The 13,191-nt window shown below is 53.5% G+C and overlaps 1 protein-coding gene across 1 annotated transcript in view; it reads right to left on the bottom strand.

The window, feature by feature from the left end:
* GGA1 (golgi associated, gamma adaptin ear containing, ARF binding protein 1) overlaps positions 1-10,303 on the bottom strand; it is a 19,492-nt gene extending 9,189 nt beyond the window's left edge. Inside the window, exons 1-9 of the mRNA XM_025048851.1 lie at positions 9,863-10,303; positions 6,242-6,326; positions 5,043-5,118; positions 3,934-4,032; positions 2,826-2,949; positions 2,333-2,433; positions 1,596-1,676; positions 120-260; positions 1-42 (exon numbers count right to left, since the gene is read on the bottom strand). Coding sequence (XP_024904619.1) covers positions 1-42; positions 120-260; positions 1,596-1,676; positions 2,333-2,433; positions 2,826-2,949; positions 3,934-4,032; positions 5,043-5,118; positions 6,242-6,326; positions 9,863-9,905 — 792 coding nt within the window. The 5' untranslated portion in view covers positions 9,906-10,303. The remainder of the gene's footprint in view (positions 43-119; positions 261-1,595; positions 1,677-2,332; positions 2,434-2,825; positions 2,950-3,933; positions 4,033-5,042; positions 5,119-6,241; positions 6,327-9,862) is intronic.
* Between the last annotated feature and the right edge of the window lie 2,888 nt (positions 10,304-13,191).

Raw genomic sequence — 13,191 nt, forward strand, 5'->3', positions numbered from 1 at the left:
GAAGAGCGTGGGCCGCATCCGCTCACAGCGCTGGTACAGTTCCTGGGGGCAGTAGGGTGGGCGGGTCAGGGCTGGCAGAGGCCCTGGAGTGGACTGGGACAGGGCGGAGAAAGGCGCACCTTCATCAGGTCCTCACTGCTGTGGGCTGCAGCGCCACCTTGGCTGTGGTTCATCACCATCTCTGTCAGCAGTTTCACATTATTGTTCACCTCCTCTATGGCACTCACCCGCTTCGAGATCTTCTCCATCCGCTTCTGGTCCTGGAGAGGCATCGGCAAATGGCCCCCAGAGAAGCTAGGTCAGGCCTAGCCCCGAGCCAGGCACTGCCCACACCACTTTGGACAGTGTCTGCTGGCTGGGCATGAGGTCAGTGGCTGCTAAGTGCCAGGATAGGGCGCTCTGGTCCAAGAGGCCCTTGACCAACCCCACTCACTTCCTCCTCACCTGCTGCCAACGAACCCTGGACCCGGGCCTCTGCAGGAGCCCAACAGAATTTCCTGGGCCCTTGGCCAGAACCTCCAGGGTTCCTAACACACTCGTCAGGTGATTGTGGAGGACCAGGATCCTGACCTATACCTGTGGTTCTACTCAACCCTTGCCTTCGTTTGTCTTCTGAAAGGGGACCTTAGCGGTCACCAAGCACAACCTAGAAACTAGTGCAGGGACCCCTCTCAATGTCTGTCAGTGCCTGGCATGTGGGGAGCTCACGGCCTTGAAAGGCCACTACAGAAGTACACCTGCTACCCCAGCCCACTTGGCTTCTATGCATGTTCCTCCCTTGTGGAATGAAGGGTGGGCTTGCGCTGTGTAGTCTGATACGTCACCCTCCTTGAGAGGGGCCACCCCTGACTCTCTCTCTTGGCTGTCAGAGCATGCAGCTTGCCTTTAAGAGACAATCCAGAACTGCCCACTGGGTGTCTAGACTGCAAACTTTTTGATGTCTTACCTTTGTCAATAAAAAAGTTTCAGCATGCACCCACGACATATGTATACAGAGAGTCCCCTACTTGTGACGGTTCAACTTAGGATTTTCTGAATTTGATGGTACAAAAGTGGTATGCACAATAAATTATAAGAGGTAGTCAACGATTTTATAAAACAGGCTTTGTGTTAGATGATTCTGCCCAACTGCAGACTAATTTAAGTCTTCTAAGCACGTTTAAGGTAGGCTACGCTATGCTATGATGTTTGGTAGCTCAGATGTATTAAACACATTTTTCGATAAAAAATATTTTCAACTTACGATAGGTTTATTGAGATGCAACTCCATTTAAGTCAAGAAGCATCTATAATTATTTATAAACATATAATATTTTCTCTTCCTTTGTGTGTTCATTTCTAACTTTCATGGAAGAGAGAGTCAGCCTCACAGAAGCCCATGCAGGGCAGGTGAGCTCGGCTGCTGGGAAATTCTTCCCCCTATACGGTGGTCCTGACTCAGCCCGCTGGGGCCCAGTCAGCTTTTTCGTGGCTGTGACAGCCCTTTAGCTGGGTCACTGCAGGGTCCCTTGTACGCACAAACACAACCCCACCTCGGCAGCCCAGCTCGGCATCCTCATCCCGCCTTCTCCCTGTACTCTGGGTTCTGCCATCACCTCTTGCACCATCTCCTTGATGAGTTTGTTGGCTGCTCGGAGGTCCTCAGGGTGGGAGCTCTTCAGCAGGCGGGCCAGCATCTACGGACACAGAGGGGCGTGACAGTGACGGCAGGACCTGGGCCTGGGATCATGTTCTGGCTCCCCATTTCCTGGCTGCGGGACGTGAATATGTTACCGAAGCTCTCCATGAAATGGCGAGAATCTACTGACACCTGACGGAGTAGCCACAGAACAACTGAGACAAAAGTGCTCCCCACGGCACCTGGCAGAAATAAGTTCTCAACAGAATAGTGCAAAACATTCTATGATGGTCATCACAGCACCCTTCTGGAAGGATGTACAAGAAACTTTAACAGCAATTGCCTTCTGGGAGTGGACTGGGCAGAGAGGAGCTTTTCTTCTTTATTTTACCTCCTCCTGTACTGTATAATTTCTTGCTTGAACACATGCTTTTTTAACAAAAAGCTAATCAAGTTGTTGATGAAAGGGTCAAAGACAATGCTCTCAAACCAACCCCAGGGACATCAGACACATTCTGTGTTTATTAAATGCAGGGGCACTGGATGGGGGGTACTCGGCATGCAGTTGGTGCTCAATCAACGGTGCTTGTGACCCACTATAGTGGCCATGCTCATTGTGAGCCTCTGCTCCAAGGGCACGGTAGCCAGGGGCTAGGATTCACTGACCCCCAAGTGGGTCCTGGAGCCCTCATCTGCCCCTCCTTGGAGCCTCACCTTGGATTTTTCCTCGTCTTCGAAGATCACATTCTTGGGCCGGGGAGGAGGAAGGGAAAAGATGGCGTCATCCGGAAGCTTGGGGTCGGACTTCACAATCCCTGGATGGGTAGTAAGAAGGCTGTCAACAGGGCCCAGGCCCTGGGCCAGGGGGTGAGATGGGGACCCATCCAGGCAAGTACGGAATGGAGCACACTGGCTCTGGACTTTGGCGAGCCAGGGCCTGCTCCTGACCTGTCACGTCAAACTGCATGGGGGAGAGTTCAAGCACCCATATTTTGAGGCCACTCCATGGGGGTCATTCTCTGAGGGGAAGCCTGACCCAAATCTGCCTTCTTTCCGCCCAAGCTAGCCTCAGGCAGAGCCACAAAAAGGCTTCGCTAGCCATTATGTTCTTGAGAACTTAAAGGGAGACACATGACCTTGCTGCCAGAAGCCCCTGAAGCTCAGCTCAGGGAGGAGGCGCTGGCCACGCCGCACACTGGGACCTCACCCTGTTTCTTGAGCATCTGGTAGGCCTCTGTGATCTTCACTTCCTCAGGCAGGCCGACTGTCCAGCTGTAGAGGAGCTCCAAGATCTTGTTCTTTACCTTCTCCGATGTCCGAGAGCCCAGGTACTTCAAAGACAGAGGGGAGGGGAAGCCTTTGACACTGCCCAGCCCGCTCGCTGCAGCCCCAACTTGGCTGTCTCCCCAGAACTCCCTCGGAAACCTGGCCTATAGGGCCCTCACAATTGGCCTGGCACAGAAGGAGCTCACCTCCTAGCTCTGTCACTTGCTAGCTGTGCCAGCCCTGTGTCTCAGTTTCCCCATTGTTGTGGAGATGACAAGAGTGGCACCATGGTGAGGACACAGCTAAGGCACAGAAGTCAGTGTCCACTCAGGACCAGCTCACATAAGGCTTAACTGGGACCTCAGGAAGGAGGAGCCACCAGGCTTCAGGCTGACCAGGGAAGGGGCAGCTGTGGAACTGCTTGGCCCCGGGCCCCACCTAGCCTCCCAGCAGCAAGCCAGGCTGAGGGAACTGGCTCTCACACCAGTCACCTCCTGGGAGGAGAATGGGGAGCCAGCTGGGTCATTTGGCTGTTCTGGTCAGTGACTTTGAGCAGCAAAGGGGGTGAGGCCTCAACCAAGGGGCACCAAACGTGCTCATGCTCTATGAGAGGGCTCCTGGGGCCATGCTGGGGGGTGTGGCCCATCTATAATCAGCAAGCTCCATCACTTAGGTTTGGGGCCTCAGCATCCAGGGCCTCTGAAGTGGGAACAGGGAGACCCTCCACTAGAGACCTAGAGGCCAGGTGGGGTGCAGCAACCGGGTCTGCAGGGAGAGACAGAGCCAGAGCAACCCCCGCTGGGGGAGAGCTGCATGCGCACCCTGACATCATCCCTCCCTGAGCAGCTCCAGAGCTGGCCCGCCACCGGTCAGCGGAAGCACTCCTTCCCTCTAGAAACCAGCTTCCCAGACTTAGCTGTATGAAGGGGACCCTGAGAAAGGGTCTGTGTTTGTATCAGGCCAGAATTCTAACGGGGGCTGAGGCAGCACCAGAAGCAGGAACCCCAGTGATGACAGTGCAGGCCTCAGCGCGGAACAGAAGCACCCACCTTGGGAGACACAACCTTGATGAGCTCGTTGAGAAAGCGGAACTTGCCCACCTCGTCGTGAAACCTCTTGCCACAGCTCTTCATGCATGTTTCCAGAACCTGGGAACAGGTGCAGTGCAGGGATCCCCAGAGAGGATCAGAGGAGACAGCCTCCCTCCCACACCTCGGCCGGGGCCCAGAAGCCCAGGGATGGGTGTTTGTAAGGGAGGAAAGTATCTCATGAGGACAAGGGGATTCTGAGGTTCAGAGGCCCCAGACACCATGCCCTGGGGGACAGGACAGGGCAGCACCCCATATGCAGCACCGCCATAACCCCTCCACAGCTTGGCTGCATTTGAATACCACTTGTAAATTATTTACTTACTATATTTGTTTTTAAACACTTAAGTACTATCTATCTTGGCCTGGCCTTATCCTAAGCTATATATCTGTGAAATCATAGGACTAGAGTGCATTTGAGAAATAACAAAACAAAAACCTAATGTGTTAAATATATAACTATCAAAAGGAAAGCTGTTTACCACCTAAAATCATCTTTGCTAAAGGTAGTTGCTATGTGACCCTTGCTTAGGGGCCACAGTACACCTCCTACTCTCTTGTTACTGGCATAGCTTCGAAACCTCTGACCTGAGCCCAGGTATCACCCCTCACACCCTGTAGGAATGACAGTGTTACCCTGTGTCTGGCGGCCACTGATGGGCTGGGCTGGCTCCACGATGCACGTGGGAGCTTTGTAAACATCAATCCTGGGTGTAGGTACTGCAGCTCTGATTCAGCGGGTCCGGAGTGAGGCCCTGATTTAGTATGTTTAACCAGCCTCCTGGAGATCTGATACACAACTGGAGCAGGGAACCCCTGAACCAGGTAGCTTGAGAGGGCTTCCTCCCCATAAGAAGCCTACCTGTACAGGGTCTGGGGTGGGAGGCCAGCCAGCCCACTGGTTGCCATGAGATCTGTGGGGGCTAGCCGGGACCCCGATTCTAGGTCATCTTGGCACAACTCCCTTGGGCTCTACGGAGACTGATGGGACCCCAAAACCCTCAGTCTTGACCCCCTTGGTTATCCACGTGTTTGGGGGACCGTTGGCACCCTCTTCCCCTTCTCCTCACCGTCAGGGCCTGGATCGCCTCCCACTCCTGCGGGGACTGGATCTTGTGGGCCAAAAGCCGTGTGGCAAGTGGAGGCCTGAGTGAGAGGAACAGAGCCAGAATAGCCACAGAGTTCAGGCCCCCAGAGGCTTCTGCAGGGCCGATGCAAAGGCCCAGCTCCTTCTCCAGATCGTGGCTGGAGACTGTGGCATGACAGGGCAGGGCTAGTCAGGGAGCACAGGCCCAGGACCTTCAAGAGGCGTGAGCTCAGGCCCTTGGCCAGCTTTACTGAGAGCTATGACTGTTGTGTCCTTGGCTTGCTGTGGAGACAAGTATGGAAAGATGACCACATCCTTCAAGTCTGGGAGCAGAACATGACCTAGTACCAGGATAAGCAGACATAGCTGTCTAGTAACTCAAGGTGGCATAGGACATACTGCTGGGGGAAATCAGAGCAGCTTCATGGTAGAGGTGGTAATACTAGACCATGAAAGACCTGTCCCCAGCGATGGTAACAGTGAACATGTATTTAGTGCTTATAATGTGTGAGGTACCTCACCTGCATTTTCCTCACATGCCTAACCTTCGTAAGAGCCCTCCAAAGCAGGCAGAACTATCACTCCACTTTACAGTTAAAGGAACGGACGTTCAGAGGCATTCAATCACCTGCCCCAGGTGACACAGCTCAGAGGGGATGGGAGTCGCACCCGAACAGCCAGACTCCAGAGCACACACATCATCTGTCAGCAAGGCCTCCCCGAGCAGAGTGACACACTGGGGCAGGGGGTGGGGTGGGCAGTGGAGGTGAAGCGTACTGAGCTGTGCTCCCTAAACTCAGCACCACGTGGGGAGCCTGCCAACATGTCCACCCCATGCCCCGTCAGACTGTCTAGTCCAAGTCTGGGTGCAGCCCAAGAACGAGCATTTTGACAAACCCAATGCTACCATTTTCTGTGAGACATCGGGGCAACTGCAGAGTCCCCTGAGCCTCAGTTTCTTCATCTGTAAAATGAGTTCAGCAAGGGCCACCTCAGAGGGTGGCTCACACAAGCAGCACTCAGTACAAAGTGCCCACTACCATCATTAATTTGAGCACATTCAGAATGGAAATTGGGTCCCAACCCATGCACGTCTCTGCCTGAGGCCAGGGTCTGGAGTGTGCATAGCAGGTGCACAGTGGATTCTGCTGAATAAGAGCAAAAGAGGGCGAGGCCACCTACCCCTCGAAGTCCTCGTTGAGCTGCTCACAGAAGCCGTTGATGCTGGCCCAGTTCAGCTCCTTGTTCAAGGGGTTCGTGGCTCTGTCTGGAGGAGGAGAGAGGGCCGGTGTGGCCTGGCAAAGGGCTCTCTGCCTCTCCCACTCCCTACTCTGGCAGCAGTGGGCAGGGTGTATGACTGAGCACACGAAGAGGCCTCTCCTTGACTTCCTGTTCCGACAGCCTCAAGACCCGGTGATGTTTCAGTCAAGTCAAAGGACAGATAAGCTCCTGTCCACTGGCTTCCCGTCCCAGTTTCTCCATGAAGGGTCCCACTTTTAGAGACTGTGCTCAGCGGTCGTTTCCCTACTCCCCTACAGCTGTGTGCTTGCCATGCCTGACCACGCTTCCCCTGATTCTGCTCTTGAAAACTGTCCCCACAATTCTCATGGAATTTACACTCAGAGGAGATCCAGAGGTAGGAAAAAAAAGTCATAGCTCCTCCTTCAAGAGGCTGCCTGGCTGGGAAGCGGGCCAAGAGAAGCTAGGTTCTCAATTCAATGAGACAGAGGGAGGCAAAGGGGCCACGGGAACCGCAGGAGGGAACTCAGTTGAGCCTGGGGTCGGGGAGGCTGCTTGGAAGAGGCAATGAAAGCAAGAGCTGGAAGGAGTTAACGAAGCTGGGCACGTACGCCTTTGAACAGCTCAGGGCTGTATGGAGAGGAGATGTGAACTGAGTGCAGGCCAGAGCACAAAGGCCTTGGTAAGGAGTGTGGCTCAGGTATCACCTCCTCCAGGAAGTCTTTCCTAACTCCTGCTCCTCCCTGAGTTGGCACTGCTGGGTCAGCTCTCTCTTGTGTCCCTCAGACATGACCTTCATCATGAGCCCAAGCCTGCTTCTGCACTGCATCTCAGCCACTTGTGTACACGCCTGCCTCCCCTGATAAATGAATGGATGAATGAGGGCTCAGTTGTGGGCAGGCAGAAGTGGTAAGGAGGGGGTAGTAAGCAAGGCCAGTCGGTCACCTCCAACATTGGTTAAACCACCACCAAAGATATCTCAGAGCTTCACCGAACCTTCATTTCCCCATCTGTAAAGCTGGAGTAAAATATGGACTAATTCGGGATAATGAAATACTTGACGCAGGGTAAGTCTGTGGCGGCGGCCAGAGCTGGATCTCTACCAGGCTTCACCCTGTCCCGGCTAGTTCTGCCCAAGACTGAGCACTAAGCCGTGAGTGTGGAAGGAACACAGCCCAGGAGGTGGGGGAGAGAGAGATCTGTTGACAGAAGGAGGCTAGAGACCCAGCATGTGGCAGCTGCCCACTTAAGGTCCTATGCTGTGGCAGGAGGCCTGGAGCCCTTGGAGCGCAGGGCCTGGCAGCCATTCATTTAATTCATATATGTTTGATAAATATTCTGCGTGCTGGGGCCACGGCAGTGAACAAGAAAGAATCTCTGCCCTGGAGCTCACAGCCCAGCAAGAGAAACACTGACTACTCAGACAAACAAACAATACTGTATACCCCTGCGAAGTGCCGTGAGAACAGAGCAGAGAGAAGGTATAGAAAGTGCTGGGGCAGGGTGGGAGGCTGCTCTCTGGTACAGCCGAGTAGAGATCTGAATGAAGCATTTTCTTTCTGGGTACAAATCTATGTTCCCAGAGCCCTGCAGAACGCTCCAGTCCTCCAGAGAAACGAAGCCCTGCTGACCACCCAGGGAACACCAGGAAGAGGCACACCCCCTCCACAGGATAAGTGTGACTGTCTACTCTGCCTCCTAGCTCCCCAGCATGGCCAGAGGCTGGGGAACACCAACATGAAGTTAGAAAGAGAGAATGGAGATGGATATTACCCATTCGATGACACCAGGCTAGGGGACCCTAAAACAAGAAGTCCTTTCAAGTGTCAAAGACACGTGAGTCTGAGTGAGGACAGAGAAGCTCCTGAGTCAGAAGCCAGTGAGGAAGCTGCGGAATCATGAGACGTCAGCTTTCTTCCCTGCATCTGTCTTGGAGCGAGGGCCTCTGGGTTCAAGGAGATTTGACCAACTTCTCTGGCCCTGGCTCCAACCCCCAGGTCTCTTACCTCTGGAGGGGAGCACTTTCCCTGGCAGGCAGCAGGGGAGAATGCCTTCAGGGAGGGAGAGTGGGAGGTGTTTCACAACACAGTGACTCCACCCTGTCACCCCATAGTGGTGACAATGTCATCATTTACCCAGCAGAAGCTACTCTTTTCCTATAACCACCTCAAGGGAAGAGCTTACAATTTTGCTAGGGCACAAAGGAGAAAAAAAAGAGAAATGTCAATCCCAATCTATTATGGTCCAGCCTCCTGCCAAACCCAGGTGTTCTGATTCCTCTGTTTCTCAGATCAGACTCTTTAGTCTCTCAGAAAAATCCCTATTGTTGCTAAACCGGACTCTGTTTTGTATCATCCAGAGCTCAAGTCCTTCATCCTGTCACATGTGTTGGCCGGGGCCCTGCCCATCCCCCCAAGTTGCTGCTGAGACCTGGACACTTGTGGCGTTCCGGAACAGTCTCAATGGCCACAGAGTGGCTCCTTTCCCCTTACTCCCCCTCCTCCCACCAGACTGACTCTGAAACATCCCTGGAGATGGTGTGGTTCTGAGGCCAACCTTAGGGTTCAACTCTGCTCAAGACTGGCTTAAAAGGTGTTGGTCATGACCCCAGATCACCCTGTGTAGCTCCCTGGTGTGCTTGGGGTCAAGCGGCTAAGCTGAAAGTAGATACGGAGGCCTCCCTGAGGTCCTGGCACACACATGGGCCCAATTCTAGTCCAGAGAGAAGCAAGCCATAGCTTTCGGGGGCAGAGTCCAGAAGCAGGGTCCCAAGACCTAAGGATGTAAGCAATCTAGGGTTGAGTGAGGGCTGGCAGGCCTGAGAAGCAGGAAGCTGTGTCTGAGGATTCAGAGAAAGGTGTGCAGGGACCTTTGGAAGAACTTCAGCAAGGTGTGGGAATGAGGTCTTGGGTGGAGGTGCAGAGTCTGAGGTGCTGGGCTGAGGGTAGTGATAGAGAACTTGAAATTACTTTTGGAGTTAGAGACGGGCCCTCCCAAGCCTGTAGGGTTTGGGGGTTTCTTTCTGTGTGGCTAGAGCCTGAGAGATCAGATAGGCCAAGGGGTTCTCCCTTCCTGGGCTGGAGAACGAACAAATTTTAGTTGCAGTCTTAAGCAAGGGATAGGAGGGAGTCACGACATGCAGGGCCAGAGTGGAGGATTTGGGGCCCAAGGGGAGTAGGGTCCCTCGCTTCCAGGTCTAGATGCACTCGCTTGCTTCCTCCCGACGCCCCCAAAAATGACTTGGGGGTCCGCTCCTCGGTCGAGAAGTCTGGGCCTGAGGGGGCTGGAGACTGATCTCTCTGTCCCGAGGGTCTGGGCACAGAGTCGGACGCAGCTCCCTCCTCCACGGGGGTCGCCGCCCAGAGATCGGATGGCTGGGCAGCGCAGCTGGTGGGGTCTTCCTTCACCCCAGGATCGGAGGGACCTGCTCGGGGCACCGCCCATTCTGGGCCGGGGGCGGGGCGTGAGGAGGGGGCGCCCCGTACCCCGCCCCGCCGGGAAGGGGCCCGCCTCGTGCCCCCGGTTCCGGTTCCGGTCCGGCCCGCGCCCCTCCCGGACACTCACTGATTCGCGCCTCCAGAGTCTCCGGCTCCATGTCGGGCTCCATCCGCCACGGGCCCCCGGCCTCGGCACCGCCCCCCACTCCCCGCCGCTCTCGCGGGACCTGCTCAGCACCACCCTCCGCCGATTAAAGGGGCAACGTCCACCCCGACGCGCGGGAGGGGCGCCCGCGAACGCTTGGCACCATAGAGATGCGAACGAGCTCGACTAGAGCGTCACCTGGTCTCCCAACCCCTCCCCCAAGCGGCGTCTACGTCGCAGGCGGGACCCGCCTCCTGCCTTCTCGTTCACGGCGCTCAGGCGGGATAGGAAGCGGAGGAACTAGGGGCTGAGGACGGCACCATGGAAACCTCACGGGACGCTCTCACTCGTTCTGCGTCACGGAGACGCCTGTGACCGCTTCCTGAGGAACGCTCCGCGGCCATGTTTCTGAGGGGCTCTGAGGTCACTTCCGCTGCCCTGCTCGTGTACTTCCGTTTAGATGCCAAAGTGGGCGGGCCCCTTAAAAAGGCAATGACGACTGCCACCTTGAAAATGACGAGGAGTCAGTTTGTGGATTTCGTACAGCGGTCAGGCACTTTTTGCACATGAATTCATTCATTTCTCACAGTAAACCCATGAGCCAGATAATTAGTTTACCTGAAGTCACACAAGTGGCAGAGCCTGAACCCAATACTATCCTGCATTCATTCTGCAATCATTTAATGCATTCTGCATTTGCGCATTGACAGACCCTGGAAAAGTAAGGCCAGACATTACACAATGTGATGCGGGACGCCCAGTGGGATAGTGGCAACACAGGAGGGGCCCCCTACCCCAAACTGGGGGTTTGGAGATAATGGAGAGTCTTGTCATGGGAGGTTTCACAGAGAAGGTGATCTTTAGCTGAAAGGCAGTCAGATTTCTCCAGGTATACCTGGTGCGAAAAGATATTACAGATGGAGGGAACCAAACGTTTCAGGGCTCAGAGGGAGGAAAGTATGATGAATTCAGGGAATTGAAAGTATTTCAATAAGGCTCTTTAGGATGTCGGACGGGGCAAGATCACGCAGGTCCTGTGTTTAGCTTTTTTCCTGTACGCTATGTTGGAATTGTCGTTAAAGAGTTTCACGGCTGGTAGCAAAATAAGGTTTTTGTTTTAGAGAGGTCCAAGCGGCAACAGTGGGCAGAACATACTAGTGAGGGCCAGACTGAAATCAGGAAGGGGTAGAACAAACCTCTCAACCTCGGTGTCTTTCTCCTGCTGTTTCTCCCGTCATCGAAGACCCTCCTCTTCTCCCTTTCCCACTGGTGGCTCGGGACGCCTGGGGACATCACTTCCAGGGGGCATCAGGTGCCTAGTTCACCTGGGTCCGTTGCAATTGGTCGCCCCCTGGCGGCCCGCCGGGGAACCGGCTGGTGGCGCCCTCTCGAGACGCCGTGTCTTCGGGAGGGTTAAAGCGCGACCAGGACTAGAGAAACTGGCGAATCCAGTTCTGCTCCGCTGTGGCCTTGCGAACGACCTCGATTCACCTTGCAGAACCGCAGTGACCTCATCTGGGTGGTGGGAGGGTTGTGCTGGGTCAGTTTTTCCCCTAAATTCAACCATTCAGCTGACTGAGACGCTTTTCTAAATTCTCCTCCGCAGGCTATTGAAGTTATACCGGAAAGTGATATGTATGTTTACTGCATTTCTCAATCAAAGCTGTAATGTAATATGGACTTAGAGCTCTTTTCATTTGTTTCTTCTATTAGTGAAATGAATTATTACAAAAATAAAACAACCACATTTACCACACTATTTAGCGACATATACACTATGTCAGGAGTCACTTTTTAAAAAAATAGCGTAGATTTGACCTGGCTTCACATTCTGCCTTCACATCTTTCTAAATCGCTTGGCCTAGGGCAAGTCACTCAGCTGCCCTATTTCTCAGGCTTCTTATCTGAAATCAGGTTGTGAGATTTCAAGGAGAAGGCGTCTGCAAAGTGAAGCTCCCAACAGAGCTCCCAACCCACTTTCTCTGCTGAACTGTTCTCCTTAGCATTTATCTCCACCTTTCTTCATCGTATTTTGGTCTCTCTCCCCCACCAGAATGTAAGCTCCACGAGGACAAGGCTTCTCATCTATTTAGGTCGCTGATGTATCCCCAAGGCTTGAAAGAGTACCTGGCATGTAGTAGGTGTTCAATAAACATGCATTGGATAAATGAATGAGTAGAAACCATTATTCATAGGTTTTATGGATAAAGGGGTGCAAGAATGTGCCCAACTATGCATAGTGAGTGTGTGTGTGTGTGTGTGTGTGTGTGTGTGTGTGTGTGTATGTGTGTGGGCACACACAGATGCATTGCAGGTTGTTCTCTTAACCAAGGCTCTAGGCTGGGTTTCTGAATCCTGGAGAGCAGGTATTGGTGACAGAAACTCAGGAGCTGCGCTGTGCAGATAGGGCTTGGCCCGGACTGGGGGTCAGGGTAGGAGGTGTGGAAGCAGGAACCTGAGGATGGTGAAAGGAAGAACTAACACAGGAAACAGGAAATGCAGGAATTTGGTCTGTGGCCCGTTTTCATCTCCACCATTTTCAAATATGTTGCTCTGAGTGACTTGGGAATCCCTGTGAGGGAGAGCAAGTAAAGCTGAGCCGTCCTTGAAGCAGCTATAATCAACTAACCCATGTTGACCTCCAATGGCTTAAAGCCTCAGGCCTTTCCCAGGAAAAGCCCTCCAATACTGGAAATGCTGGTGAGGATGGGTAGGAAAGGAGGAAGAGTAGATGAGAAAAAAAAAACTTGGAGGAGGGCTGTGTGGGAGGGCACCCAATCCTCTCTTGGGGGGAATTGTAGAAGGTCCAGAGAACAAGCTGAGATGTGGCCTCAACACCAGCCCCTGTGATGCCAGTCAGATCCTGGCTCACATCTCCCTTCCAGGCAGACCCTTGGGGACGAGGGCACAAAGGCCCATGGCTGTCGCTGTCTCCTATAAACCTCACACAGACCTCAGAGTAGGGTATTCTCTGTTTTACAGATGAGAATTCTGAGGCTCTGTGTGAAGATGTGGTTGGCCAATGTCCCCATACGGTCTCCATCACAAGAGCCCATATAAGACCAAGTCCTTTCCTTTAAAGACAGAAAGAAAGCACAAAAGCAAACAAAAAACACAATTTCAGGTGCCGCTTGCTGACTGCAGAGAAAGCAGGCTGATGAAAGATCCTAGAGTACATGTAGTGTACGTATTCAACTCCTTTATGTATGTGTGCCGGGGCAAGGAGGGGGCTCATATTTCCAAACCAGAACTAAGCCACATTGTATTAGGAAGATGATTGCTCTGATTTATGAATTTACCTAAGTGAAAAG

The sequence above is a fragment of the Pteropus alecto genome, unplaced genomic scaffold (genome assembly GCF_000325575.1).
Source record: "Pteropus alecto unplaced genomic scaffold, ASM32557v1 scaffold6, whole genome shotgun sequence".
In the NCBI taxonomy this organism is placed as follows: domain Eukaryota; kingdom Metazoa; phylum Chordata; class Mammalia; order Chiroptera; family Pteropodidae; genus Pteropus; species Pteropus alecto.